This window comes from Cebidichthys violaceus, unplaced genomic scaffold, assembly GCF_023349555.1.
Source record: "Cebidichthys violaceus isolate CVI_PGR_0920_01 unplaced genomic scaffold, fCebVio1.0.p SCAF_65, whole genome shotgun sequence".
Taxonomy (NCBI): Eukaryota; Metazoa; Chordata; class Actinopteri; order Perciformes; family Stichaeidae; genus Cebidichthys; species Cebidichthys violaceus.
In genome coordinates this window covers 646,364-669,072 of record NW_027176872.1, presented here as the reverse complement: position 1 = coordinate 669,072, position 22,709 = coordinate 646,364, and the positions used below count along the sequence as shown (strand labels likewise).

The window sequence follows — 22,709 nt, the reverse complement described above, 5'->3', positions numbered from 1 at the left end:
ACTAAGCGACTTGGTTATGTTTAAGCAACAAAACTAGGTTAGGTTTAGTAAAATATCATGGTTTGGCTTAAAATGAGTAAGCTGTGGACGTAAATTGAAATAAGTCAACATTGACTTTTTGTTTTACAAGGGGACACAAACTGCAGCCTCCTGGGTGCGAGTCCTGTGTTGATCCATCTATCAGTTCCACGCCAACCTCCTTTCTGTGAAGACTTGTGTCAACTATGATTGGAAACGTATATTTGATATGTCAAACAGACACAGAATTCAGAAGAACATACCTGTCCCTTAAAACACAATTGCTTGTAGGCCTATGTGTTGCCAAAATGGTGACGGTTTTTAGCTTTCGTTTTGTCTGTTTTGTCTGTGTATCATGCTATCATTCAATTATTTCATTCAAAGTGGAAAAAAAAACGTGTTAGAATCCTTTTTTGGGGGTTTGGTGGGCTTTAAAAAAAGAAAAATTACAGCGTCTTTTCTTGTTATTGTCTTTTCATGGGTGGATGGAGTCTCTCAGTTCTCATGAAGATGGTTCAGTTGTTAATCACTTCATCTTAAAATTGTCTGTGGTTTGGTCAGTACATATTTGACCACCTATTATCACAGGATCAAAATGCCATAGTTGGGTCAACTCCATGACAACTGAGCAAACTTCATCCACTGATGAAGGTCACAGCAAAATTTCCAGTAAGTGGACCTTTAATGTTTGTCAAACAAATACTGGCCAATCATAGTGTACCATTACAGAGCTTGATTAAGTGTTGCAATATATATATATATATATATATATATATATGTATATATATATATATATATATATATATATATATATATATATATATATATATATATATATATATATATATATATATATATATATATATATATTTATTTATTTATTTATTTATTTATTTTTTTTTTCATTTATTATTATTATTTTTTTTAAATATAGAATCAACTCAGGCCAGGCCATCGGGAGTTCTCCCACTGCTCCCGATGGACATTCTGGCCCTGTCAGTGAGTGCAGTTAGTGACAGTGTGGGCTCCATGGTAGCTCTGACAGCTTGACGGAGCAGCAGTGCATGGTCAGGCTTAGCAAAGGGTCAATTATTTAATATGTTCCATCTTGTACTGGCTATATTATAAGAGGCATATCAATATGTTATCAATGTTTTTCCTCGGTTCAAACATTTTAACTACACTTATTTAACAAAGTAAACATATCTCCAACAACAGGAAGACGATGAGGCTGAGGACAGCTGGGCTCGCCATCCTCAGACTGCCCTCAAAACAGCCAATGGTTGTCAAGAGCAACAAGAAAGTTATGGTGCTGCTTATCAGCAACAACAGACCATATGACCCTTTTCTAATAACGCTGACCCCTACTTCCAAGCTTGCCACCAATTGGGCTGTGGAGACAATGGATGGACTTCAAAGCACTATTGCTATTCTGTCAGAGACGGAGGGGGCCGGCAGTGTGAAGGTGTGTGTGAAGAAGGGACAGTGCCACTCACCTAAGTGGAGCATGCTCCTGTCGGATAAGCAGTGGGTGTGGTCCAACTTTCCAGTGGGGACAATGCAGAGTCATGTGACTGTGGAAGGGGACGCCCGTATGGCAGTCTACGCCTACGGCGGTAGTATAAGGAATGGATATGGCATTGCTGGAGTTTGTTCTGAAGGTACACACATTTAGCTCTCTTTACACACACACACACACACACACACACACACACACACACGCACGCATAAAACGGAAGAAGTATAGGACCACATTGACATTTTGTTTGGACTTAAGTGTTTAAAGTCAGAATTCAGAGAATAAAGTTAGAATTCTGAGTTCAAAGAAGACTAAAAACTAAACTCAGAAATCAAATACACTTTTCACATGTTGAACTAATATTCTTCCGTACAGTTTATTTATGGCTGAAAGTGAAAAGATATAGTTATACATTTAATAATGACACAATAACACATATCTGCTTTGGTGTTGCATGTATTTCTATATGAGGTGTTTGTATTTCCTACAGACACCCTCCCTCCTCCACCTCCCACGGATCCCTGTGAACAGGTGAAATGTCGTGTGAAGGAACGGTGTGTGAAAGGAGAATGCGTCCATGTTTCTACGGCAACCTGCCGTGCAGTCGGTGACCCCCACTACCTGACATTTGATGGCCGACGCTATGACTTCCAGGTAGGGTTGGGACGGCTTTACCAATCATCACCAGCTATTCACTATAGAGTGAATAGAGTCTCTATTTTAACTTGTTACATTCTATTGAGGCCGACAGGGACCAGCTCTCATGAACCAAACTTCAACGAGGAGTATCCACATAAAATGTGGCGTAACTCATCTTTGAAAACGCCGCTGTAGAAGCAATGTTCCTTAACTAGCAAACAAAAGCACAACTGAATTAGGCTTCTAAAGTGTCATGTAGGAGTAGGACAATGTACAGTGAGCTGATTTATAGGCCGGTAGATGGGAGTGCTGCTAAAGCACACACCACACCTAGAAACCAACCAGTTGTAGTACGGCATGAAATTACAAACAATACGATGGCCGACGCCACAATACACATCACCGTGTATATGTATATCTGTGGTGCAGTTTTTGTATGCACACACATACATCTGTGCCAACACTATGCTCAAAGCTTTTCTTAGCTTAATTTTCAGGTGATTATGAGAATGATTAAGGCCGCATTCACACCAGCCTTGTTTAGTCAACGTTGAACCAAACCCCGGAGCGTTTACTCCTTTGGTGCGTTTTTTTTTTATTGGTGTGAACGACAGACTCAAACTCTGGTGCGGAACAAACAACCACTCTCTGGTCCGCATCGGCGGGTGGTCATGGACCCCTGTCCAAGTGAACTCTGAATATCCGCTGTGAACACCATGTTAACCAATCACAGCAAGCGTACCATTTATTTATTATTAATGTCATTACATTGGATAAAAAGGTTTTCCTTTTCCTGTTTTGGTGACTGCTGAACTAGTAGCCTATTTTCGTCTGTGCTACCAGTGTTGTGGAAGTTAGTCAGGAAGTGTAATAACATACTGACCTGTCACGAGTTCACATCATCGTAACATAAGCATACCTTGCACAAAAAAACGAATTAGTTCTGGTAACGCGACATTACTTAAATCAATAACTGTAATACAATATCTTTTTTGTAAATTGTAATGTCTTACACTACTCGTTACTTGGGAATAATATTACAGTGCCCAACACTGTTTACTAACTGAATGTGATGAATATACTGTTTCTCAGACCACAAATGAGACAATAGTTGGCTAACTAGCGCATCCCCGAGGTCCCGCTGCCTCACTCTCCACTGCTAGGAGACCACTTCGATGGTAGTGAAGCCACTCATTTAGAGGGATCCCTGCCGCTGGCCACCAAACAGCTCATTTTCTGTAACCTGCGTAGCACAAAAGCATGGTGGAATTAGCAAGCTAGCTAACAAGCTAAGCACTAAATGGGTAAAATGTAACATCTTTGCTTCAACCACAAACCCCTGTCACAGCATAGGAAAGCACATCACACACATCAAGGCAACTGTTGAGCCATACCAGGAGAAGACATCTCCATCACATGACATTTGTTAAGAATTTCTGAACTGTTTGAGTTTTGCCTTTGCGAACGCAAACCATACCAGCTGGAAAATTTTAAGAATGTATCATCATTGCATTGGCACGATTTAGGAACCGGACTTTAATGTCATGTCATAGCGATACATTGCCTAATCGGACATGCCTCAAAACTTCATACCGTGTGGAGCCTTTTTTAAACCGTGTGACATTCAAAGAACCTTCAAGATCGCTGTTACTGCATAGAGCAAATTGCCTTTAATCGGCACTACATCAGGTTTTGTTTTCTAAAAAGTCGCCCTTTTTTCTTTGTGATATGGAGTGCCAACATTTTTTATAATTGGACTTTGCTTCAGTTGGCCAATCACATTCATCTTTTCTTTCAGGGTACCTGCACTTACATTATGACAGCAGTTGCAAAAACGGCATCTGACCTTCTGCCTTTCACTGTGACGACCACGAACAACCACCGAGGTAACCGTCGAGTTTCATACGTGAGGACCGTAACTGTCAGTGTTCACGAGCAGACCATTATCATCGGCAGTCAAAGAGGACAAGTACAGGTAACAGATCTGCTGGCATCTACTGTAACAAGCAGTGAATGTAATAATCAATGTTCAAATATTAAGGCAATCTTCATGAGAGTAACAAACTATACTACATATTCATACAAAACAACCTTATTAGTCAGATGTTTCACATTTAAGGGTAAGTTCATTAGTAGAGTTCTGCTCAGTCAGATTATTGAATATGTGTCCAGCAAAAGACTTTCATCAGCATTTTAGAACATCTGGCTCGAGAAATTTTAGATGATGAAAAGGGAACAGCTCAAACAAAATGCTTTTGTTTTAATAATAATTTCTTATTGCAATTTTAAACACACAAAGTCAATGGGATTCTACAGAGAGCTGAAGTCCAGCCACCCTCCGAACTAGCCTCTGTTTCATTTGCTACACAATCCTTTACTTGTTTTGGGGACAGTTCACCCTAAAATTAAAAATACATATTGTTACTCTTACTTGTAATGCTATTCATCAATCTAGATACTTTTCATGCGACTTTCCTAGTTTTGAAGATATTGGCCCTAGTGATGTCTGCCTTCTCTTCTCTTTTCAACTTTGTGCATATGCAGTGTTACAGACAGTTTGTTCTAATCAGTGTTTTGTTATTACCTTCAGGTGAATGGAGAACTTCAGTACTTGCCTCTCAGTTTGTTGGACGGCAAGGTCTCTGTAAAGCAGAGTGGAATCTACGCTGTACTCACCACTGACTTTGGCCTGACTGTAAAAAATGACTGGAACATGAGGCTATACATCACAGTGCCATCTTCCTACTATCAACACCTCGGAGGCCTCTGTGGAAACTACAATGGAGACAGGAGCGATGACCTGCCTGAACCAAAAGGTGAGGACGGGGACATAAAAGGATAATACTGTAGGAGGCGAGATGGTTGGGTGCAAAGAATTGCCTAATGTGGCCGAAATGTAATTGCCAATATCTAATAGAGGTGGAAAGTACTCTTTCTTCCGAAAAGTGTTGAATTGGTGAACAGTGCCAGGTAGCATGGAGGGAGTGATGGAGGGAGCTGCATCAAGAGACTCTGGCTGACATGATAGACTGTAGATAAAAAGGGGAAGTAGTCACTGGGACGTCATTCATTGGTTTGTGGACTGGAACCTCAGGTTTGCCATTTTGCCTGTCGCAATCTTGGTTTTTGGCCATCGCAATCTGGAATTTTGAATGCGCCAACTTGGTTTTTGGCCATCAACCACTTGGTTTTTGGCCTCGTCATCTTGGATTTTTGTCATTCATGGTTTTTTGCTGCATCAACTTGTTTTTTGGTTACCGCCATCTTGTTTTTTTGCAACCAAAATTGACACAAGAAGGTGGGGCTGAGTACAACTGAACACTAAATAAGGCGTATTTATGTTACAATTAGATTTCGTAAACTGAAACACACTGAAAGGGTTAAAGTTCAAGGATAAAAACTCGCACAGCTCCCAGACTGGACAACGCAGACCTGTCAATCACAAGGTAGCCACGCCTTACTTTAATTTAAATGAGAATATCTCTACTCAATGAACATCATGCCTCCCTGATGGCGTTATTAGTTGTAACCTCCATATGAGTGCAGTGCAGCGCCGGCCATGAGCTAGCCAGTGGGGCAAGTTCATTTGCACTAACATGCACTAACATGCATTAACAGCACAGCATGCTTATGTTTGATGTTATATTAATGTTCTGAATATCACATAGCAAACCTTTAAAAGAAGTTATGCCAAAATAATTTAGATCCAAAGTTTTGAGTTTGGCTGAACGCCAGTCATTAAATTGCTCACTCACCCGTCCAAGTCCAAATTTGTATTTATTTACATGCTTTTCTGCATATTGCTTTCTGTTCTCTTGCAGGCTCCAGTCTCTCTGCTGTGCTGAAGATGATCCAGAAGTGGAAGACCGATACGTCCGATCTGTTCTGTAATGATAACTGTGCCGGTCACTGTCCCACTTGTTCAAAAGAGCAGCAGGCCCACTTCAGCCGTCCCAATCTCTGTGGGATTCTGACAAAGTCAAATGGGCCATTTTCAGCCTGCCACAATAAGGTCGACCCCTCTACGTACCTGGAGAACTGTGTCTACGATGTCTGTGTCACTAAAGGTGAGCCAATATTTAAAGATGTTTTCGGGGCAGAATGCACTAAAAATATGACATAAAAAATCTGGAGACAATGCAAATTGTTTGAAGCCATGCTGTCATGAGTTCCTGTGATATCAATGTGTCTGTGTGTTTGTCCAGGTGCCAAACAGGTTCTCTGCGATAACCTGAAGAGTTATGCTGATGCCTGCCAGTCAGAGGAAGTGAAAATCGACCCTAATTGGAGAATGGTTACCAAATGCTGTAAGTTGCCAAGCTAAATATTTTTCCTTTGAAGAGTTATAATTTATCATGAACCATTCAGTGAGGTTCTGGCGGAGTGTGGCAGTAGAAAGCTACAGCAAAAGGAGTGAGTGACTGCACGTTGCCTATATGGATGAAAGAAGGAATGGAGATTAAAATTTTGATGTGGCGTCATAAATACACTTAATGTTAACCTAAATGTTAACATGGCACACAGATTTAAAAAGGATGGTGACCCCTGTCTTACATCCGTCAGCCCCCAGACAATCTAATATTTACCTCAAGACATTATCTGAAAATATTGAAGTATGACACCTATACAGAAAGTTATATTTTCTTTACCTGAGGTTGGTGTTGGAGGAAATGGGGTCTTTCAAATCTTAAGTGGTCACCTAAAGGGCTTTTGTGTCGCAATAATAATGTTTTTTCCCACCTCCTCCAGCCATGCTGATGTACAAACTAGATTATGGAAACACAAACTACAGGTCACTGAAAATCTGTTAAACTAACATATTGACATTGTTAAATAATTGTAAGGTGGGTTGGGTTATTGGTTTAGACAGAGTATTGGTTCTCACTGATAAGAACAATGATCTCCAACACCCCTCCCCCCCCCCCCCCCCCCCCCCCCCAGTCCCTTCTTGCCCCAAAGGTAGCCATTATGAGGCGTGTGGTTCCGCCTGCCCTGCCTCCTGCACATCCCCTGACACCGAGAAGCTGTGCAAAGGCCCCTGTGTGGAGGGGTGCCAGTGTAATGAAGGATGGGTGCAAAGTGGAGACAGGTAACAAAGTTATTTAATATTTGGTGGATTCTATGCATAAATAACAACAATTTGCCAGGTTATGTTAAGCTATTCAATATTCATACCAAGGCCAATATTCATTGGTTTGAGTAGTTTTGAGTTTGCTGTCCCATGATCACGCATTGATTAACCAAAACAGCTGAAAACAGCCTTTCCAAAAGAAACAGGCTCTTTGTGATCTTGACATAACCTAAAATGTCTTCTAGTTCTTTGGAAACCAGCCAGCAGAAGGCTACTGCTCAAAAAGTGATGTTTTGAGATCATGATTCTGAGCCTGTAGAAATGGAGTGTGTTACACCGCCCCGGCCTCCCAAAAATGACGCTCACATACAACTTAATTGCATTGTCAATTGCAGTTTGAAGGAAATGTATTTTCTCCCTGATTACGTTTGTTTTAAACATATCACAAATGCATTTCTAACAACACAGGACTTAGCTTAAATAACCTAACAAACTTACTTATTTTAAGTCAAACCGTGTAATTTTACTGAACCTAACCAAGTAGTTGTGATGTGCTTTGTGTTGTTCACAACGTTAACCATACGTTTAAAAAACGCAAAAGTGTGCAGAAAATAACGCCCATGTGACGTTTCAAGGACTCTGGGTGTTAATGCGTCACAATAAAACATCTTTTGTTAGTCTACTCAGGAGAACAACCTGCCTGATGTCAACAATAACATTTCAGCAAAAATATACCTGAAATATTTGTGGACATCAAGTGAAGTGTGCTAGCAGCACTAAGCCATAGAAGACAAGAACACAGGCAAGGTTTCATGTGTATGTACTGTTTATTTAATAATTGTGTGTGTTTGTTTCAGATGTGTTCCTCTGCGTACCTGTGGATGTCAGTATCAGGGCAGATATTACCCATCAGCCACCACTTTCTGGGGTGATAACACCTGCACCACCAAGTGTAAATGCCATAAAGGGAAAGCCAAGGTTGGTGTGTGTGTGTGTGTGTGTGTGTGTGTGTGTGTGTGTGTGTGTGTGTGTGTGTGTATGTGTGTGTGTGTGTGTGTGTGTCCGTTACTCAAGACCCCTGTGCCATCACAATTATTGTGTGCTGTTCTTGTTTTCGTCTCTTTCACTGTGATCTGATATTCTGTTATCTCATTCTGCTGAAGTGCAAACCAGTCACCTGTAGGAAAACTGAGCACTGTGCCATAAAGGGCGGTGTCCGGGACTGCTACCCAGCATCCCACGCGACATGCCAGGGCTCCGGAGACCCCCACTACCGCAACTTTGATGGACGCCGGTTTGATTTCCAGGGCACTTGCACCTACACCCTGTCTCAACTCACCAAGGGATCAGACCAGGACCTGGAGCCGTTCCAAGTGCTGGTCCAAAATGAGAACAGAGGCCGCAACAAGGCTGTGGCCTACACCAAGTCCGTCTCTCTCATTGTATTTGGTAACATCACTGTCAGCATGAGTCGGGCTAGTGTGGGAGAAATGCTGGTAAGATTGGTCTGTCTACAGTACTTACCCCTAGTCTTCCTCACCAATCCCTCTATAGTGTAGTTACAGTAGACTACTGCCGTATGGGACAAAGTATTTTAAATTTTAAATTTGAGGATTTTGCTAATTTTTAACAATGAGTTAGCAGTCAGTAGTTGATGACATGGCTGTGGTTCCCGTGTTGAGTTGGGGGTGCGGGGGCAACCTAAGAACCCAACAAAAAAAGAATTTAATATGTTCTTCATCTGGAACGAGTCATTTCTGCGCCGTAAATGTTAGCTAAAGCAAAGCACATTTTAAAAGAACAATCACAGAGTGTATCTATTGCCTCCACACAGCTCTCAACATGGTAACAGCTCAGCCAGCAGCTAAGGGTGCTAACGGAGCAAGTAGTGGCGTGGTGTAGGTTTATAGGTTGACATGGGCAACCAAACCCAACAAAAAATCATTGGTGCTTCCGAAATCGCACAGCATGCAGTAGATACTATGTGTATGTAACATTCAACATTCTTTTGTGTGAATAAACAGCTAGTTTGTATCTTTTGGGACACTGAGCTGTAATTATAACATCACTTCCAGAGAGCCTCCTTGCCAGTTGTAGCCGCGTTACCATGGTAACCCATGCCAACCTCCCGTAACCAAACCATGATTTGTGAGGTCTGAACTAATTTCAAATTAATCCTAGCAAAGGGAGATTTTATGCTTACACTCAACCGCTGTTGTCTGTTGCGAACGTTTTCTTCATTACCGCATTGCATTGTGGGATATGTGTAGTTTCCATTATTGGCATTCTGTAATATTTTACTGGATGTAGTATGCAATTCACATACTATTGGTTTCCATGCTAAGATTCTGGACAGATTAGTAAACAACATGTTAATATGGAATTTCAGACACAGCACATGTACATTTTCATGTTCTTAATCAATAACTAGTAATTTCTGGGCTGTAAATATTATCTAAAGCAGGGGTGTCAAACAAATTTTCACTCTGAGCCACATCAGCATTATGGTTGCCCTCAAAGGGCCAGTTGTAACTGTAAGACTGTATACATGTAACTACTGTTATATATATATATATATATATATATATATATATATATATATATATATATATATATATATATATATATATATATATATATATATAATTATTCTGTACATGTGTACCTCAGGTGAACAGTCGGTCAGTGAACTTGCCTTACTCCACTGAAGACGGCAAGCTCTCCTTGTTCCGGCGTGGCTACTTCGGCTTTGTTAGGACATATTTTGGTTTGACGCTCAGGTTCAACTGGAAAAGCCACGTCAGCTTGACTCTACCCAGTTCATACTCTTCTGCTACAGGCGGTAAGTTGGGGGGTTGTTTGGTTAACTCAAATATGTTTCAGCAATCAACATGTGACGGCAGCACTTTGGTTATAAAGCAAACAAGGCAATGTCGTTCCGATTGAGCCGATTCATACGGTTACGCAGGAAATACGGTTTATGGCAGTTTATGGCAGCAGTTTAATCACTGGGGCCTGTATTAAGAAGCCCAGGGTAGATCACCATGGCAACCGGGTTGAGTCAGGATGGAAACCTATGCTGCATGGCTAACCTGTTAACCTGCTTCAAGAGGACCAGGTCAAAAACTGTCAACATACTAAATACTGCCTACTGAAGGCATTTACATGCGTATTCTATCAGTGCATCTCAGGCCGCTATGTGGCGATTGTTGGAAATAAAAGTATACCTGTACACTCTGACAGCTTCCTACTCTTAACTATTCTAAATGCTCTAACTGTGACTGCTGTGGTTGTTGCTTGTTTCTCTGTGTCAGGCTTGTGTGGAAATTACAATGGAAAACCTGATGATGACTTACTGAAACCTGATGGCAGCCAGGCTAAAAACGTGAACGCCTTCGGAGACAGCTGGAAGGTGAGAATGGGGATCTTTGTGAGAACAATTGACCTGAGAAACATACACAGGTGAAAACAGTTAGAAGCAGAAAGCGGGCACAGTTGTACACATTGTGTGTGCAGCTCCATCTCCAGCTCAATACAGCAGCTCCAATAGTGTCTGCACATCTGGTGGACAGCTGGGAAGGAGAACAAAGTCACTCCTCAGTAATCTAACCGCCTCTTGCTAATAGCCTACCAATTCCGACCAATTAATAAAAGAAGAAAGACATCTCATCATAAAAACACATCCGGCCACATAGATTGACAGACATTGTCAAAACAGACTTGGAAAATGGGAGCCTATCCTCTAAATATCAAACAGTATCTTTATGTTGTTATTAATAACACTGTTGAATAACACTGTTGCATGTCTTTGAACCAGGCAGGAGGAGACTTTGGCTGCACTAGTGACTGTCCTGGTGGTAAATGTCCGGAGTGTGAGCCTGTGATGATGCAACGTTACCAACAGCCACCCTACTGTGGCATCATCGCCGACAAACTGGGACCGTTTGGGTAGGTACTGCATGCTGCTGGGCTAGGCAATAAACAATTTATACTTATGCTTAGTATTTAAGAAAAACTAGATGAGGCCAGGTATGATTAATGTCCAGCGGAAAAAAATCCAGGATCGTTAAACATGTACAGTATATTTCTTTGTTTATTAAATGGTGTCTATACAGACTGTGCCCTTCTCCGTCTCTGCCCACACAGAAAGTGTCACAGTAAAATGGACCACTCCTCCTTCCTCAAAGACTGTGTTTTTGATATGTGCGTGTATCGAGGCCACGCCTCCGCCCTATGCAACAGCCTATCAGCTTTCAGCACCTCTTGTCAGGATGTGGGAGCGGAAGTGGGGAGCTGGAGAACTGAACAACTTTGTCGTAAGACACGCACACACTCACCCACAGTCTCTGTGAAAATCAAGAACTACACCGCTCCTCCATCCATCCAAGAGTAACTTGTTCGGAATTCAGACTATGCACTAACTTGGCAACCTCACAATACGGAATTTTGGGGTGTTGCCTGCAGTCTCTGGGCCCTACTGAGGTTGATAAAGACAAATCTCTTTAATGTAGATGTACATCTACAAATAAGTGTATTAGGGCCATTGTAGGTAAAAAGGGACATGAAAGACGATGTATATGACCTTCAGTCAGAGAGGACAAACTCTTTATTTTATCCGATTATCTGGAAGACTGGAAGCACGACACCCCCTGTCGTGCTTCCAGTCTGGACTGGATGCAGGCTGATTTTTTTTAACTGATTCTGCGAGAGGTGGCAAACAAGCATACTTCCCTAAATGTCACTGAAATGTTCTCGGTTAGTGAGTGGTTATCCAAAAGTCCCAATGAGGTCCCATGCATGTTTGTAATGTTTGTGAGGAGCATAATCGCATCAACTTCATCCTGATTGACTTGTGCGTCTCTCTACCAGCTCCATCGTGTGGCGCGAACAGTCACTACGAGATGTGTGCCCCTCCTTGCCAGCTGACCTGCAGCGGCCCGACACCCCTAGTGGACTGTGACGAGAACACGCTCTGCACAGAAGGCTGCGTGTGTGACGACGGATTCATGCTGAGCCACGACAAGTGTGTACCTCTAGCAGAGTGCGGCTGTCAGTATGAAGGACAGTATTATCAAAATGGACAGGTACTACAGCTGCAACAGTGTCAAACGAAGCTCCACAGCTTCTGTTTTTAACACCGTTACTTCTTCTTCTGCCACCACTGTTACTACCGCTGATATGTTTGGTTGGCTCTCTGCTCTTTTTCTCAGGTGTTCTATCCGGAAGAGTCATGTGACACCCGTTGCGTTTGTTCAGACGGTGGACAAGTACAGTGTGATCTGAAATTCCACTGTTCAGCCAATGAGATGTGTGTTGTGAAAGGGGGCGCGGCCTCCTGTTCACCCAGGAGCGTTGGTTCCTGCTCTGTGAGCGGGGGCAGGATCATCAGGTCCTTTGACGGACAGGTAAAGGACATTTACACTTACACAATGTGTCTAATCTATTTGATCTTTTTCAAAAAATAAGCTTATTGCAGATATATATATCAGTATTTAGGCTGATCTCATTCACTGTTCGTACTTATACTTACAAAAAGTAATGCACTGTAATTCATACACAAACCATGTAATCATGAGCAAGAATGTACAGGGCTGCCGAAGAATAAAGAGTGACAAAGTCCGCAGATGGGAAGATTGGAGGGGTGGGCAGGTCAAACAATCTCAGGATGTTCACCAATGAGACCACTGATGGTGTCCCATGTGAAACCAAGTCCACAATGACTTATTTTACCCTACTTTTTTCAAACAACTTAAAGACGTAACTAATACATAAGTTATGAAACAAACTTAGTTATTTTACATAACAAACATACTTATTTAAACACAAACCATAATCTTTCCCTAAACCATAACCAAGTAGTTTTGTAGCCTAAACAGGTTTTGCATTGATTGCTCGAGTTGCTGAACATTCATACACTCGAAGAACGAAAAATAACTTTCAAATTGTCATATGAGGATACGTTGCATTATTAGAGTATTCGATTTTAATCAAGTGGCAACCCCAATAACTGCAGGTGTAAGTATGTCAATGTTTTTACAGCAATGTATCAAATGCCAATGTGAAAGGTGTCGCGAACATCCACAGACAGATTATAAAACGGAAATGTCAATGACACAATCTGAACTAATAAACTATGTCCAGAGACTGCTCTCAGGAACCGATAGGTCACTTAATGGTTGAACTCTCAATTTACCATGTGTCTGGACAGTGTCAGATAAGACTCGGGGTCAATCTTGACTACATGGTTTTATGACCCAACCTTTATGGTTTACCTGAGGAGCAGAAAGACACAGAGACACATCCAATTGTACTTCGACTTAAAGAAACTGAGTTTTGACGCAACATGTAGCTTAACTGATATGTTATGCCCAGCTAACATATGTTTACTAATAGGAAGCGTTCCTTGACATATGGGTTTTGAACTTCCTGTTGACCTCTCTCCTTTCTACTGACTTTCAGCTCACTGTTTAGCTGTCTGACCCTAAACTTTGCCTTTTTGATTCACTCTCACCGCTCTCATAGCGTCGACAATCACTGTGCAAGTTCTGACATAACCTTGAATATCTTCTGTTTCATCCTCTAGGCTTATCCTCTGTGGGGAAACTGTTTGTTCAACTTGGCAGAAGTGCAGGAGCAGGAAGGAGGGATGGAAGCCTTCTCTGTGTTTGTACGGCAGCAAACCAGTAAGGATGGCGAAGTCTCCCGCAGTTTGGAGCTCAAGGTTTACGACATGGAAATCACTATGGAGACCGGGGTTGTTTGGGAAATCAAGGTATGACTGACCAGTATTAGAACACACTGTCCAGCAATATGCCATGGTACTACACTTGTCTCAACCTCATCTGGTAACTTTGTGAACACAATGTTCTGGCCTTAATGGAAACATAGCTAAGTCTCATTCATTTTATAGTCCATTTGGTTGAAATGTAGATCTTTCTAAGGATGCAGTATCTCCTGAAGTGGGACAGAGCTAATGTGATGAAATAATTTGTACCCCCGATGTCTCAGGTCGATGACGTCAGAGCCTCCCTTCCTGTGTCACTGGCTGACGGACAAGTGCGAGCACATCAAAATGGCATCAACATCATCATTGAAACTGACTTTGATCTGAAGCTGACTTACGACAGTGTTGCGGGAGTGTTCCTACAAATCCCGTCCACCTATGGCGGCTTGCCACGTGGTCTCTGCGGCAACTATAACGGTGAGCCGACTGACGACCTGACATTAACAGCAGGCAAGAAGCCAGCAGACACATCAGCAGCCTGGGTCGTAACGACGGACAACACTACTTGTGACACGGGCTGTGGTGCCGCTTCCTGCCCTGGGCCAGATGAACAGAAGGGCCCAGAAGCTGAAAAGGCCTGTAACATCATCAAAGCCCAGCAGGGCCCATTTGCAGGTTGCCACTCAACAGTGAAGCCAACCCCCGATTACGATGCTTGTGTCAGGCAAGGAAATATCTCTTATGTCAGAGTGTACACATTACAAGGGCATTACACACCAGGGGCATTTTTTCATGCGATTAATTCACTTCAATATAATTTTTTGTTTTAGTTTTTTCACACAGGACACAAATATTATGCAACGAAAAAGTGGCCATTTTCTTCCAGAGTAAGGTTTTTTTCTGAGCTTTCCCACTGCAAATAAAGGCATCAACCAATCACGTTGTGTGGTACTGACACATCCAAAACATACACTATAGTGTACAACAACACAGAGGCTCCGTAATTCAAAACAAGACGGTAAACTTTACATCTCCCATAAAACTTGATCAAAGTCAGTTTCAGGCAACGCAGACCAGCTCCTTCTATACCTTTCACAATAAAAGCCCTCAACACATACAACTGTTTCCCAGGGGGAACTAAAATTCCCTCCGAGCTTTTTTCGCTAAAAGAAACCTCAATAAAATAGCCTAGAGTAACATACGGTTATACAACAATTTAGCTCAGACAGACTGCGAGACGCTACTCTGAGCCTGGTAGTTGGTCCTTTGCCTGTAAGAAATCAAAATGAAATTTGCTGATATGAACAGTTTTGATGCAACATTTTCGTGTTGTTTCTTTTCCTCGTCCCCGATGTGTAAAAGTCTCAACTGTGTTTCCAGCTTGACGTTACTGTGACTCAGCATGATGTCCTTAGCCCTTTTTTACTGCAGGACCGTAACAACCAGTGTTGTTTTTGCTTATATTTGCACATTTCATATTGCATTCTTAACATCGGCCTGACACTCAATCAGCGGGCCAGGCCACCGAGAATTATTGAATTCTCAACAATTCCATACATTTTTGTACCACACTGTTTTCCTATATGGGATTATTAACAACATTTCAGGCGCACTGACTTTTACCTGCTATCAAAGTGGTTCAGTTAGTCTGGGTAAGATATTTGCTGTCTGATCATATGACTTTTGACCTTTATTTCTTGACCCCTCCGAGAATCGTAGTGGTTAGGGTTATTATTATGATAGAAATGGGAGACAAAACTGCAAAAATAAGATCCAAAATCAGAATTGTCTTTCACCAAAAAGAAGATCTGTGATACGACCGTTTCTGTTGTTTTCTGTAATTAAATGAAAGTTTGTTTCCAGGGAGATGTCCACAGACAAAGGGGGCGCGGACATCCTGTGTCGTCACATCCAGAATTATGTCACCGCTTGTCAACTTGCTGGCACCAAGATAAGCGAATGGAGGAGCGACACTTTCTGTCGTAAGTCTGATCTGATTGGCTGATGCTCGCTGTTCCTAAATGTGACTTATCTTATTGTTTGCATGTGTTTATTCTCCCATGCTGCATCGCATGGTGGACATGAGATGCAAAGTACAACAATATTGGATGAAATACTTTGTGATATGTGTTTTCTTTTGTTAATTTGTTATCTTGTCATGTTGTGTTTTCTGTCTTCTTCTTGTCACTCTGTGTCTTTAATACATAAACACTCCGTCAAGAACGGTTTAAGGAGTACAACTAGTTTATTTTTAAAGTGGAAGTCAGAAGTGTAGATTGTGAAGAGGAGAGGGGCCAGTACACTTGAGATGCTTCGGTGTTGCTTATCTCCACCTTGGAGGCACAGCCATGCACTCTGATACTGTGGCCGGCCAGTGAGGTAGTCCGTGGTCCAGGAAGCCGTGTCAGGGTGCAGTTGAATCATGAGAAGCTTTCCCATTAGAAAGGGGCAGGGCTGGATGGCGTTGAAAGCACTAGGAAAATGTGGGAGGCCGGCTTGCCTGTGACGTGTTTCATCTGCTAATCTAACTTCTAATCTAATCTATTTATCAAATCTACTAATACAATGCCATCTGACTAAATGTGCCAAATTACAACCTTCAACTTGCGGATTATTAAAAACCGGAACTCTGCTACAATTCATGAATTTTAGGCAACAGAAATCCTAACAAACCATGTTTTTTTCTTCTTCTTGCAGCTGTGAAGTGTCCAGCAGGAAGTCACTATGAGCTGTGCACCTCTTCCTGCTCCTCCACCTGCTTCTCTCTGCAGGAGTCCGAGCCCTGCCCAGTGTGCCAGGAGGGCTGCCAGTGTGACGACGACCTCATGTCCGATGGAGTCCGCTGTGTTCCAGTAGAGGAATGTGGCTGCGTGGTGGATGGACAATATTACGGGGTAATCACCGTCGTCCACGTCAGCTTCTTCATCGTAACGCTTATTCGGCACAATATGGTAGCTTACTAATATCTAGTCTGTTGTTAGTCCTGGCCAACAGTGCTCCTGAATTCAGTGATTCCACCACATAGCTGGGTGTGGGTCAAATATTTGGGTGGTTAAAATTAATATTTCAAATAAAATGTTCTACACAGCTCACCATTATTACCGTGTGTCAGTGACATGAGGTGAGGTGAACAGGGTTATGCATTATGAAAGCAAGTAACACTACTACAGAAAAACAAGGTCCAATGATCCCGGGTTAATATGATACATTATTGATATGCACGTTTATCTTAATAGGATCTTCTATGTTAAGCATACCAGTGGCCATCTATTCTATCTAATGCATAAGTGACTCTTTTCAGACCGGTAAATCAGTATTACTGGAGGACTGTTCGAAGCGCTGTGTCTGCCAGTCTGGACAATTCAGCTGCAACTCCACAAGCTGCAAAGAGGATGAGGAGTGTCGCAACAGGGATGGAACCGTTGGCTGCTACTCTACAGGTAAAATACTTGCTGAGTGACTGGGATCTTTTAAAGCTAGGGTTGGCAATCATCTTCAAAAAACATTTTGTCCGACAGCAATCAATATTTATTAAATGCTTCGACAAAAAAAAAGAGATTAAAAATCTGAAATCTGTTGCTTTCCACAGATTTCAGATTTTTAATCTCTTCTGCAGTTGGAGTTAACTGCAGAAGAGATGTCTGCCTTCTCTCCAGTATAATGGATTTGTTCTTTTAGCTTGTAATGCTCACCACAAGCCAAGAGAAATTATCTTTCCAGAAATCATGACCCGGTTACTCACAGTCATGATTTCTGGAAAGCGACATTGCTGTTGACTTTTTCAATTGTACTTTTTGGGTGCTTTGAACACCACAAGCCGAATGCCACATCGCCCCATTACTGGAGAGAAAGCAGACATCTCTATGGCTGATTTCTCCAAAACTAGTCAACTCACACCAAAACAATCTAGATTGAAAAATAGCACTACAGGTAAGAGGAAAAATATGTAGTTTTGATTCTGGGTTGAACTGTCAATTTAAGTTACTCTTTAAAATAAAAATCCACGACCAACCCAGCCACCTACTTTCATTTGTAACTGTTCTGCTTTAGCAATTTATGTTTCATGGGAATGTTCAATGCCACTGTGGGAAGTAGTGCGATCCTCACATATTTCAATTGGAACAGAAGCATGGTGAAAAGCCTGCTGCCGTTGAGAGAGACAACATTTGATGAGATAAATGAAGATAACAGTGCAAACGTTTAGATTCTCCAGAGACAAAAACGTTTTTTGTTTTTTTTATATCTTCCAAGAGCCAAGACCTTTTTGTTTTGTTCACCCATGTATGTTTAAATTTATAACCAATACTTCCTCTCAACTTGAGTTATACATTTTTAGACTCATAGTAATAATTGATTAATGCTGATACTGTATGTGTTCCAGACCCTTGTGCGGAAGTTAAGTGCAGGGTGAAAGAGCACTGTGAGGTGTCAGAGGGCCAAGGAGTGTGTGTTCCTGATTCCAAGGCCTTATGCTGGGCTTTCGGCGACCCGCACTACAAATCGTTTGACGACTTCAGCTACTCGTTCCAGGGAACCTGCACCTACGTCCTCGTCAACACCACAGGTTTGCAGTTACCTTAACACAGAGATATCTATTTGTTTGCTCTGCTCGGAGTTCACGCAGCACCACAGTTTTCTTAACTAACAATGAAATACAACTCTGTGGTCAAAATAATGCAGAGCGTCTTGCAAGGAAGGAGTTGCCAGACATATCTCAATACATTGTATTCCAGAACCTCAGTATATACAGTATGTACGTCATTTGCAACTTATTAATTTAAAGGAAATGAAAGGGCCTCATCATTACAAACAAACAGAGACCAGGTCACACACTTGATCCTTTTTAGCTTCGACGTTGACGTCGCCTCTAGGATCCACTGAGAAATGAGAAGTTTTCTAAAGGGACTCTGGCGCTCTGAGACACTACCCCTTTTGTCCACAGGGACCGCCAAAATCAACAAAAAAAGAAAGTTCCCCATTGTAGCTTCAAATGTCCCGGTTATCGTCAATACACGTATAAAGTGACACCCCTACCTGCAGCCCAGTGCACCAGCTATGCGTAATTTCACAGGGTTTTTGCATTAAAATTGCATTAACAACAAAATGAACATTCATCATTGCTTGATTTTACTATTGCCCCATTGTGTTACCTTGAATGGACTACTACACACACACAAACACATATGAATAATTCACTTTTACACCTTTTGTTAACTACTAGGCTACTTAACAAATTGTTTTTCGATTGGCCAAAGAAAACCCAACGTTAGAAGTGAAACTTCAGCGACCGTCATTTGTTATAGCAGAGATTGATATGATGCATTCACTGGTAACAGGAATTGCACGAGCACCATTTGATTGCCTGTTACAGAAATGTCCATTTATCTGTTAAGGTAGCAGTTTTTTGACGTCAAGATGGAAGGGATGTTGGTTGCGTAATGAATATTTCCAATCAACCAGCCAATCTTTGTGAACTAAAAGACTGCATATCACATTAAGCAGTTGTTATAAAGTTGACACTCTGTCTTGCTAGCGTTAACATGAATTATTCTGACTTTCTCAGGTCTTGACCCCTCCCTGCCAGAAGTAACTGTGATCACCAAGAATGAGCTCCGTGGGAACCCTGACGGCTCCTTTGTGCGTTCAGCCACTGTGGAGATGTTGGGCCACCAGATAACCCTCCCAAACACCGACAGAGGCTTCATATTGGTGGGTCTTACTTCAATACATGGGCTGTGTCAACACCACCAACCTTTCATGCACAATTCTTAGTTACACTGGAAATCAATCGGATTCAATCTTCTTCATTGACACAATTACAAGTAAATTCATATTAAATGTTTTTTAAACCTATTTTGGTTGTGCCAGCCATCATTGCAGTAAGTAATGATGACATTGTACTTTGTAAAGTACCGTTTCTTGGCATCGTTGGGTAATACAACAACTCACATTAGGCGTGACGTTGGGTTGACAGCTAGTGAATTCGTGGAGGAGGCTCTTTTCAGTTTGTCTTAGCTATTTAAAGCTACGTACTGAGATGAACGAGGGTCGCATGTTTTAAAAGTAAAACATGTAGGTGGCTGTTTGTTAACACAGCATTCAGAATTTGTCCCTCCTCTCCAGCTAAACGAGTGAGGGAGATCGAGAGATAGAGTGTTAACGGTAGTTGAGCGAGCTAGAGAGTGAATGAAGAGAGGGACGGGCGTTGGTGAGAACAAAGCCGCAAATCATTATTTTCTGATGAAGAACTAAACACATCCATATCGGCTCACAAAGCTGCGAGAAGGTGCCGGATTTTGAATGAATGCAGTCCAAGGCATGCTTTATCTTGCCAGTCTGCTCTTTCTGTGCCCGTCTGTGAACGGACAAATCATTTTGCAGACATACACATGTAAAGTTTCAACTGGATGTTTTTAACAAATTAAAAAATGTGCATTGTCTGATTGAATACCATATTTTACCACCTTATATATGATTGGTTTAATAACTGCTATACTGCTGAATATATTTTAAGTCAGGTTTTGAGGTGTAAAATGCCCCTTTTACCTTTTCTTTTAGTTATTTCACAACCAATTCCCAATTTGCTGTTGATGATATTTCAATTAATGAAATACTTTAGTTTTATTGACATTTATTTTTAAGGTTGGCAGAATATTTCGAACATCCCCAAAGTCTCTTAGTAGGTGGCAGCAGTGCTAAATCATCATCATACAATAAACATTTGATTTCATCACCACCGTGTCTCTCCCTCTCTCTCCAGGTGGATGGTATAAGGTCGGAGCTTCCTGTCAGTCTTGAAGAAGGCCGCATCTCCATAACACAATCTGGAATTAGAGGCACAATCCAGAGTGATTTTGGCGTCGAAGTTACTTTTGATTGGTCAGCACTCGTCATGGTGTCCATCAGCAGCAGCTACTATGGTAATGTCGCTGGGCTCTGTGGAAACTACAACGGCGACAAGGAGGATGACCTGACAACCGCCGACGGCAGCCCAGCTGTTAACGTGACACAGTGGGCAGGGACATGGAGCATCGAAGACTACGACCCATTCTGTTACCATTACTGTGAGGACGAGTGTCCTCAGTGCTTGGAGGAGGACCGCATAAAGTAATATTATAGTAACATTGAGTTTTACAGTAACTTAAAGGTCTCATTTTGTTGAAAGTGAGATTTCCAGGTTTTTTTTTATTGTAAAGAAGGTCTAGTTGCTTTTTACTGTGAACATATCAAAAAACTCAATCCACAGAGAAACGCACACAGCCAGTATTCAGAAAGTGTGCCAATGAGAGCAGACTGGTGTTTGGGGGGAGGGACTAAAAGAGACAGGCTCTAAAACAGAGATATTCAGACAGAAGATGAATACCGGTATATGCAGACAGACGGAATGAGAAAAATAAGGTGTTTTTTTAACATTAAAGTATGTAATGTAGCATGCTCTAGCCTAGGGTGCTCTGGTACCAAGTACACTTATGAACATCCTTATGCTCGAACATGGTGTTCGTTATGGACAATCCATGACTAGCACAGAAGTCCAACAACAAACGACCGCTCGGATTTAGATCAGGGAGGCCGTTCCTCCCAATCACACCTCTCCAGGTATCCCCATCATTGCCCACGTGCTCGTTCAAATCCCCCAGCAGAACTATGGAGTCCCCCACTGGAGTCCCATAGAGGACTCCAGTCAGAGTCTCTAAGAAGGCCGAATACTCTGAACTGTTGTTCAGTGCATATGCACAGACAACAGTCAGAGTTTTCCCCCCATAACCCGCAGGCGTAGGGAGGCGACCCTCTCGTCCACCGGGGTAAACTCTGACGCAGCGGCACTCAGCCAGGGATTTGTGAGTATCCCCACACCCGCCTGGTGCCTCACACCCTGGGCAACTCCAGAGAAGAAAAGAGTCCAACCCCTATCCAACCGATGCAGTGCGTAGAGGTAAGCCCCACCAGATCTAACTGGTAGCGTTTCACCTCCCGCACCTTCCCCCACAGAGAGGTGACGTTCAACGTCCCCAGAGCCAGCTTTTGCCGTCCAGGTCTGGTCCGTCGAGGTCCCTGGCCTTCACTGCCACCCATGGGGCAGCGCACCCGACCCCAGCGGTTCCTCCCGCAGGTGGTGGGCCCACAGGATGGAGAGGAGGGGGGTGCCACGTTGCTGCTTCGGGCTGTGCCCGGCCGGGCTCCGTGGCAAACCCAGCCGCCAGGCGCTCGCTGTCGGGCCCTCCGACTGGACTCCGAAGGTCGATGATCGATTTTGTTATCGTATCATCGGATCTGAGGCCATATGTTTTGGACACTCGGGTGAAGAGAGGGGCGGAGCTGTCAACTGATCACCATCTGGTTGTGAGTTGGGTCAGAGGGTGGGGGAAAACTCTGGACAGACCTGGTAAGCCCAAACGGGTAGTGCGGGCAAACTGGGAACGTCTGGAGGAGGCTCCTGTCCGCGAGATCTAGCATCCCTCTGGAGGTTGGGGGCATCGAACAGGAATGGACGATGTTCAAAGCTTCTATTGCCAAAGCTACGGCGGTGAGCTGTGGTCTCAAGGTCTTAGATGCCTCATGGGGCGGTAACCCTTGAACACCGTGGTGGACACCAGTGGTCAGGGAAGCCGTCCGACTGAAGAAAGAGGCCTTCCGGGATACGTTATCCCGGAGGACTCCTGAGGCAGTTGCAAGGTACCGACCGACCCGAAGGGCTACAGCCGCTGCCGTGAAGGAGGCAAAGCAGCGGGTGTGGGAGG

The 22,709-nt window shown here is 42.7% G+C and overlaps 2 protein-coding genes across 2 annotated transcripts; both read left to right on the top strand.

Annotated features, from left to right (window-relative positions):
- Positions 1-1,243: 1,243 nt before the first annotated feature.
- LOC137890475 (IgGFc-binding protein-like) lies at positions 1,244-6,987 on the top strand. Its single transcript, XM_068734564.1, has 7 exons — positions 1,244-1,679; positions 2,028-2,191; positions 3,975-4,151; positions 4,767-4,992; positions 5,998-6,243; positions 6,382-6,483; positions 6,926-6,987. Exons 1-7 carry the CDS (start codon positions 1,244-1,246, stop codon positions 6,985-6,987), a joined length of 1,413 nt encoding a protein of 470 aa, XP_068590665.1.
- A 257-nt stretch (positions 6,988-7,244) lies between these two features.
- On the top strand, positions 7,245-21,082 carry LOC137890474 (IgGFc-binding protein-like). Its single transcript, XM_068734563.1, has 17 exons — positions 7,245-7,265; positions 8,136-8,225; positions 8,411-8,743; positions 9,918-10,089; positions 10,562-10,659; positions 11,065-11,195; positions 11,394-11,563; positions 12,117-12,331; positions 12,458-12,652; positions 13,831-14,019; positions 14,256-14,695; positions 15,835-15,953; positions 16,669-16,865; positions 17,273-17,411; positions 18,353-18,535; positions 19,535-19,680; positions 20,732-21,082. Exons 1-17 carry the CDS (start codon positions 7,245-7,247, stop codon positions 21,080-21,082), a joined length of 3,189 nt encoding a protein of 1,062 aa, XP_068590664.1.
- Positions 21,083-22,709: the final 1,627 nt, after the last annotated feature.

Bases quoted from the DNA above. Each gene is read 5' to 3' on its own strand.
- LOC137890475 (XM_068734564.1), top strand. From the start codon at position 1,244: ATGAGGCTGAGGACAGCTGGGCTCGCCATCCTCAGACTGCCCTCAAAA. The intron at 1,680-2,027 runs GTACACACATTT...TATTTCCTACAG, and splicing joins TGCTGGAGTTTGTTCTGAAG to ACACCCTCCCTCCTCCACCT. The intron at 2,192-3,974 runs GTAGGGTTGGGA...CTTTTCTTTCAG, and splicing joins GCCGACGCTATGACTTCCAG to GGTACCTGCACTTACATTAT.
- LOC137890474 (XM_068734563.1), top strand. From the start codon at position 7,245: ATGGGTGCAAAGTGGAGACAG. The intron at 11,564-12,116 runs GTAAGACACGCA...TCTCTCTACCAG, and splicing joins GAGAACTGAACAACTTTGTC to CTCCATCGTGTGGCGCGAAC. The intron at 19,681-20,731 runs GTGGGTCTTACT...CTCTCTCTCCAG, and splicing joins CCGACAGAGGCTTCATATTG to GTGGATGGTATAAGGTCGGA.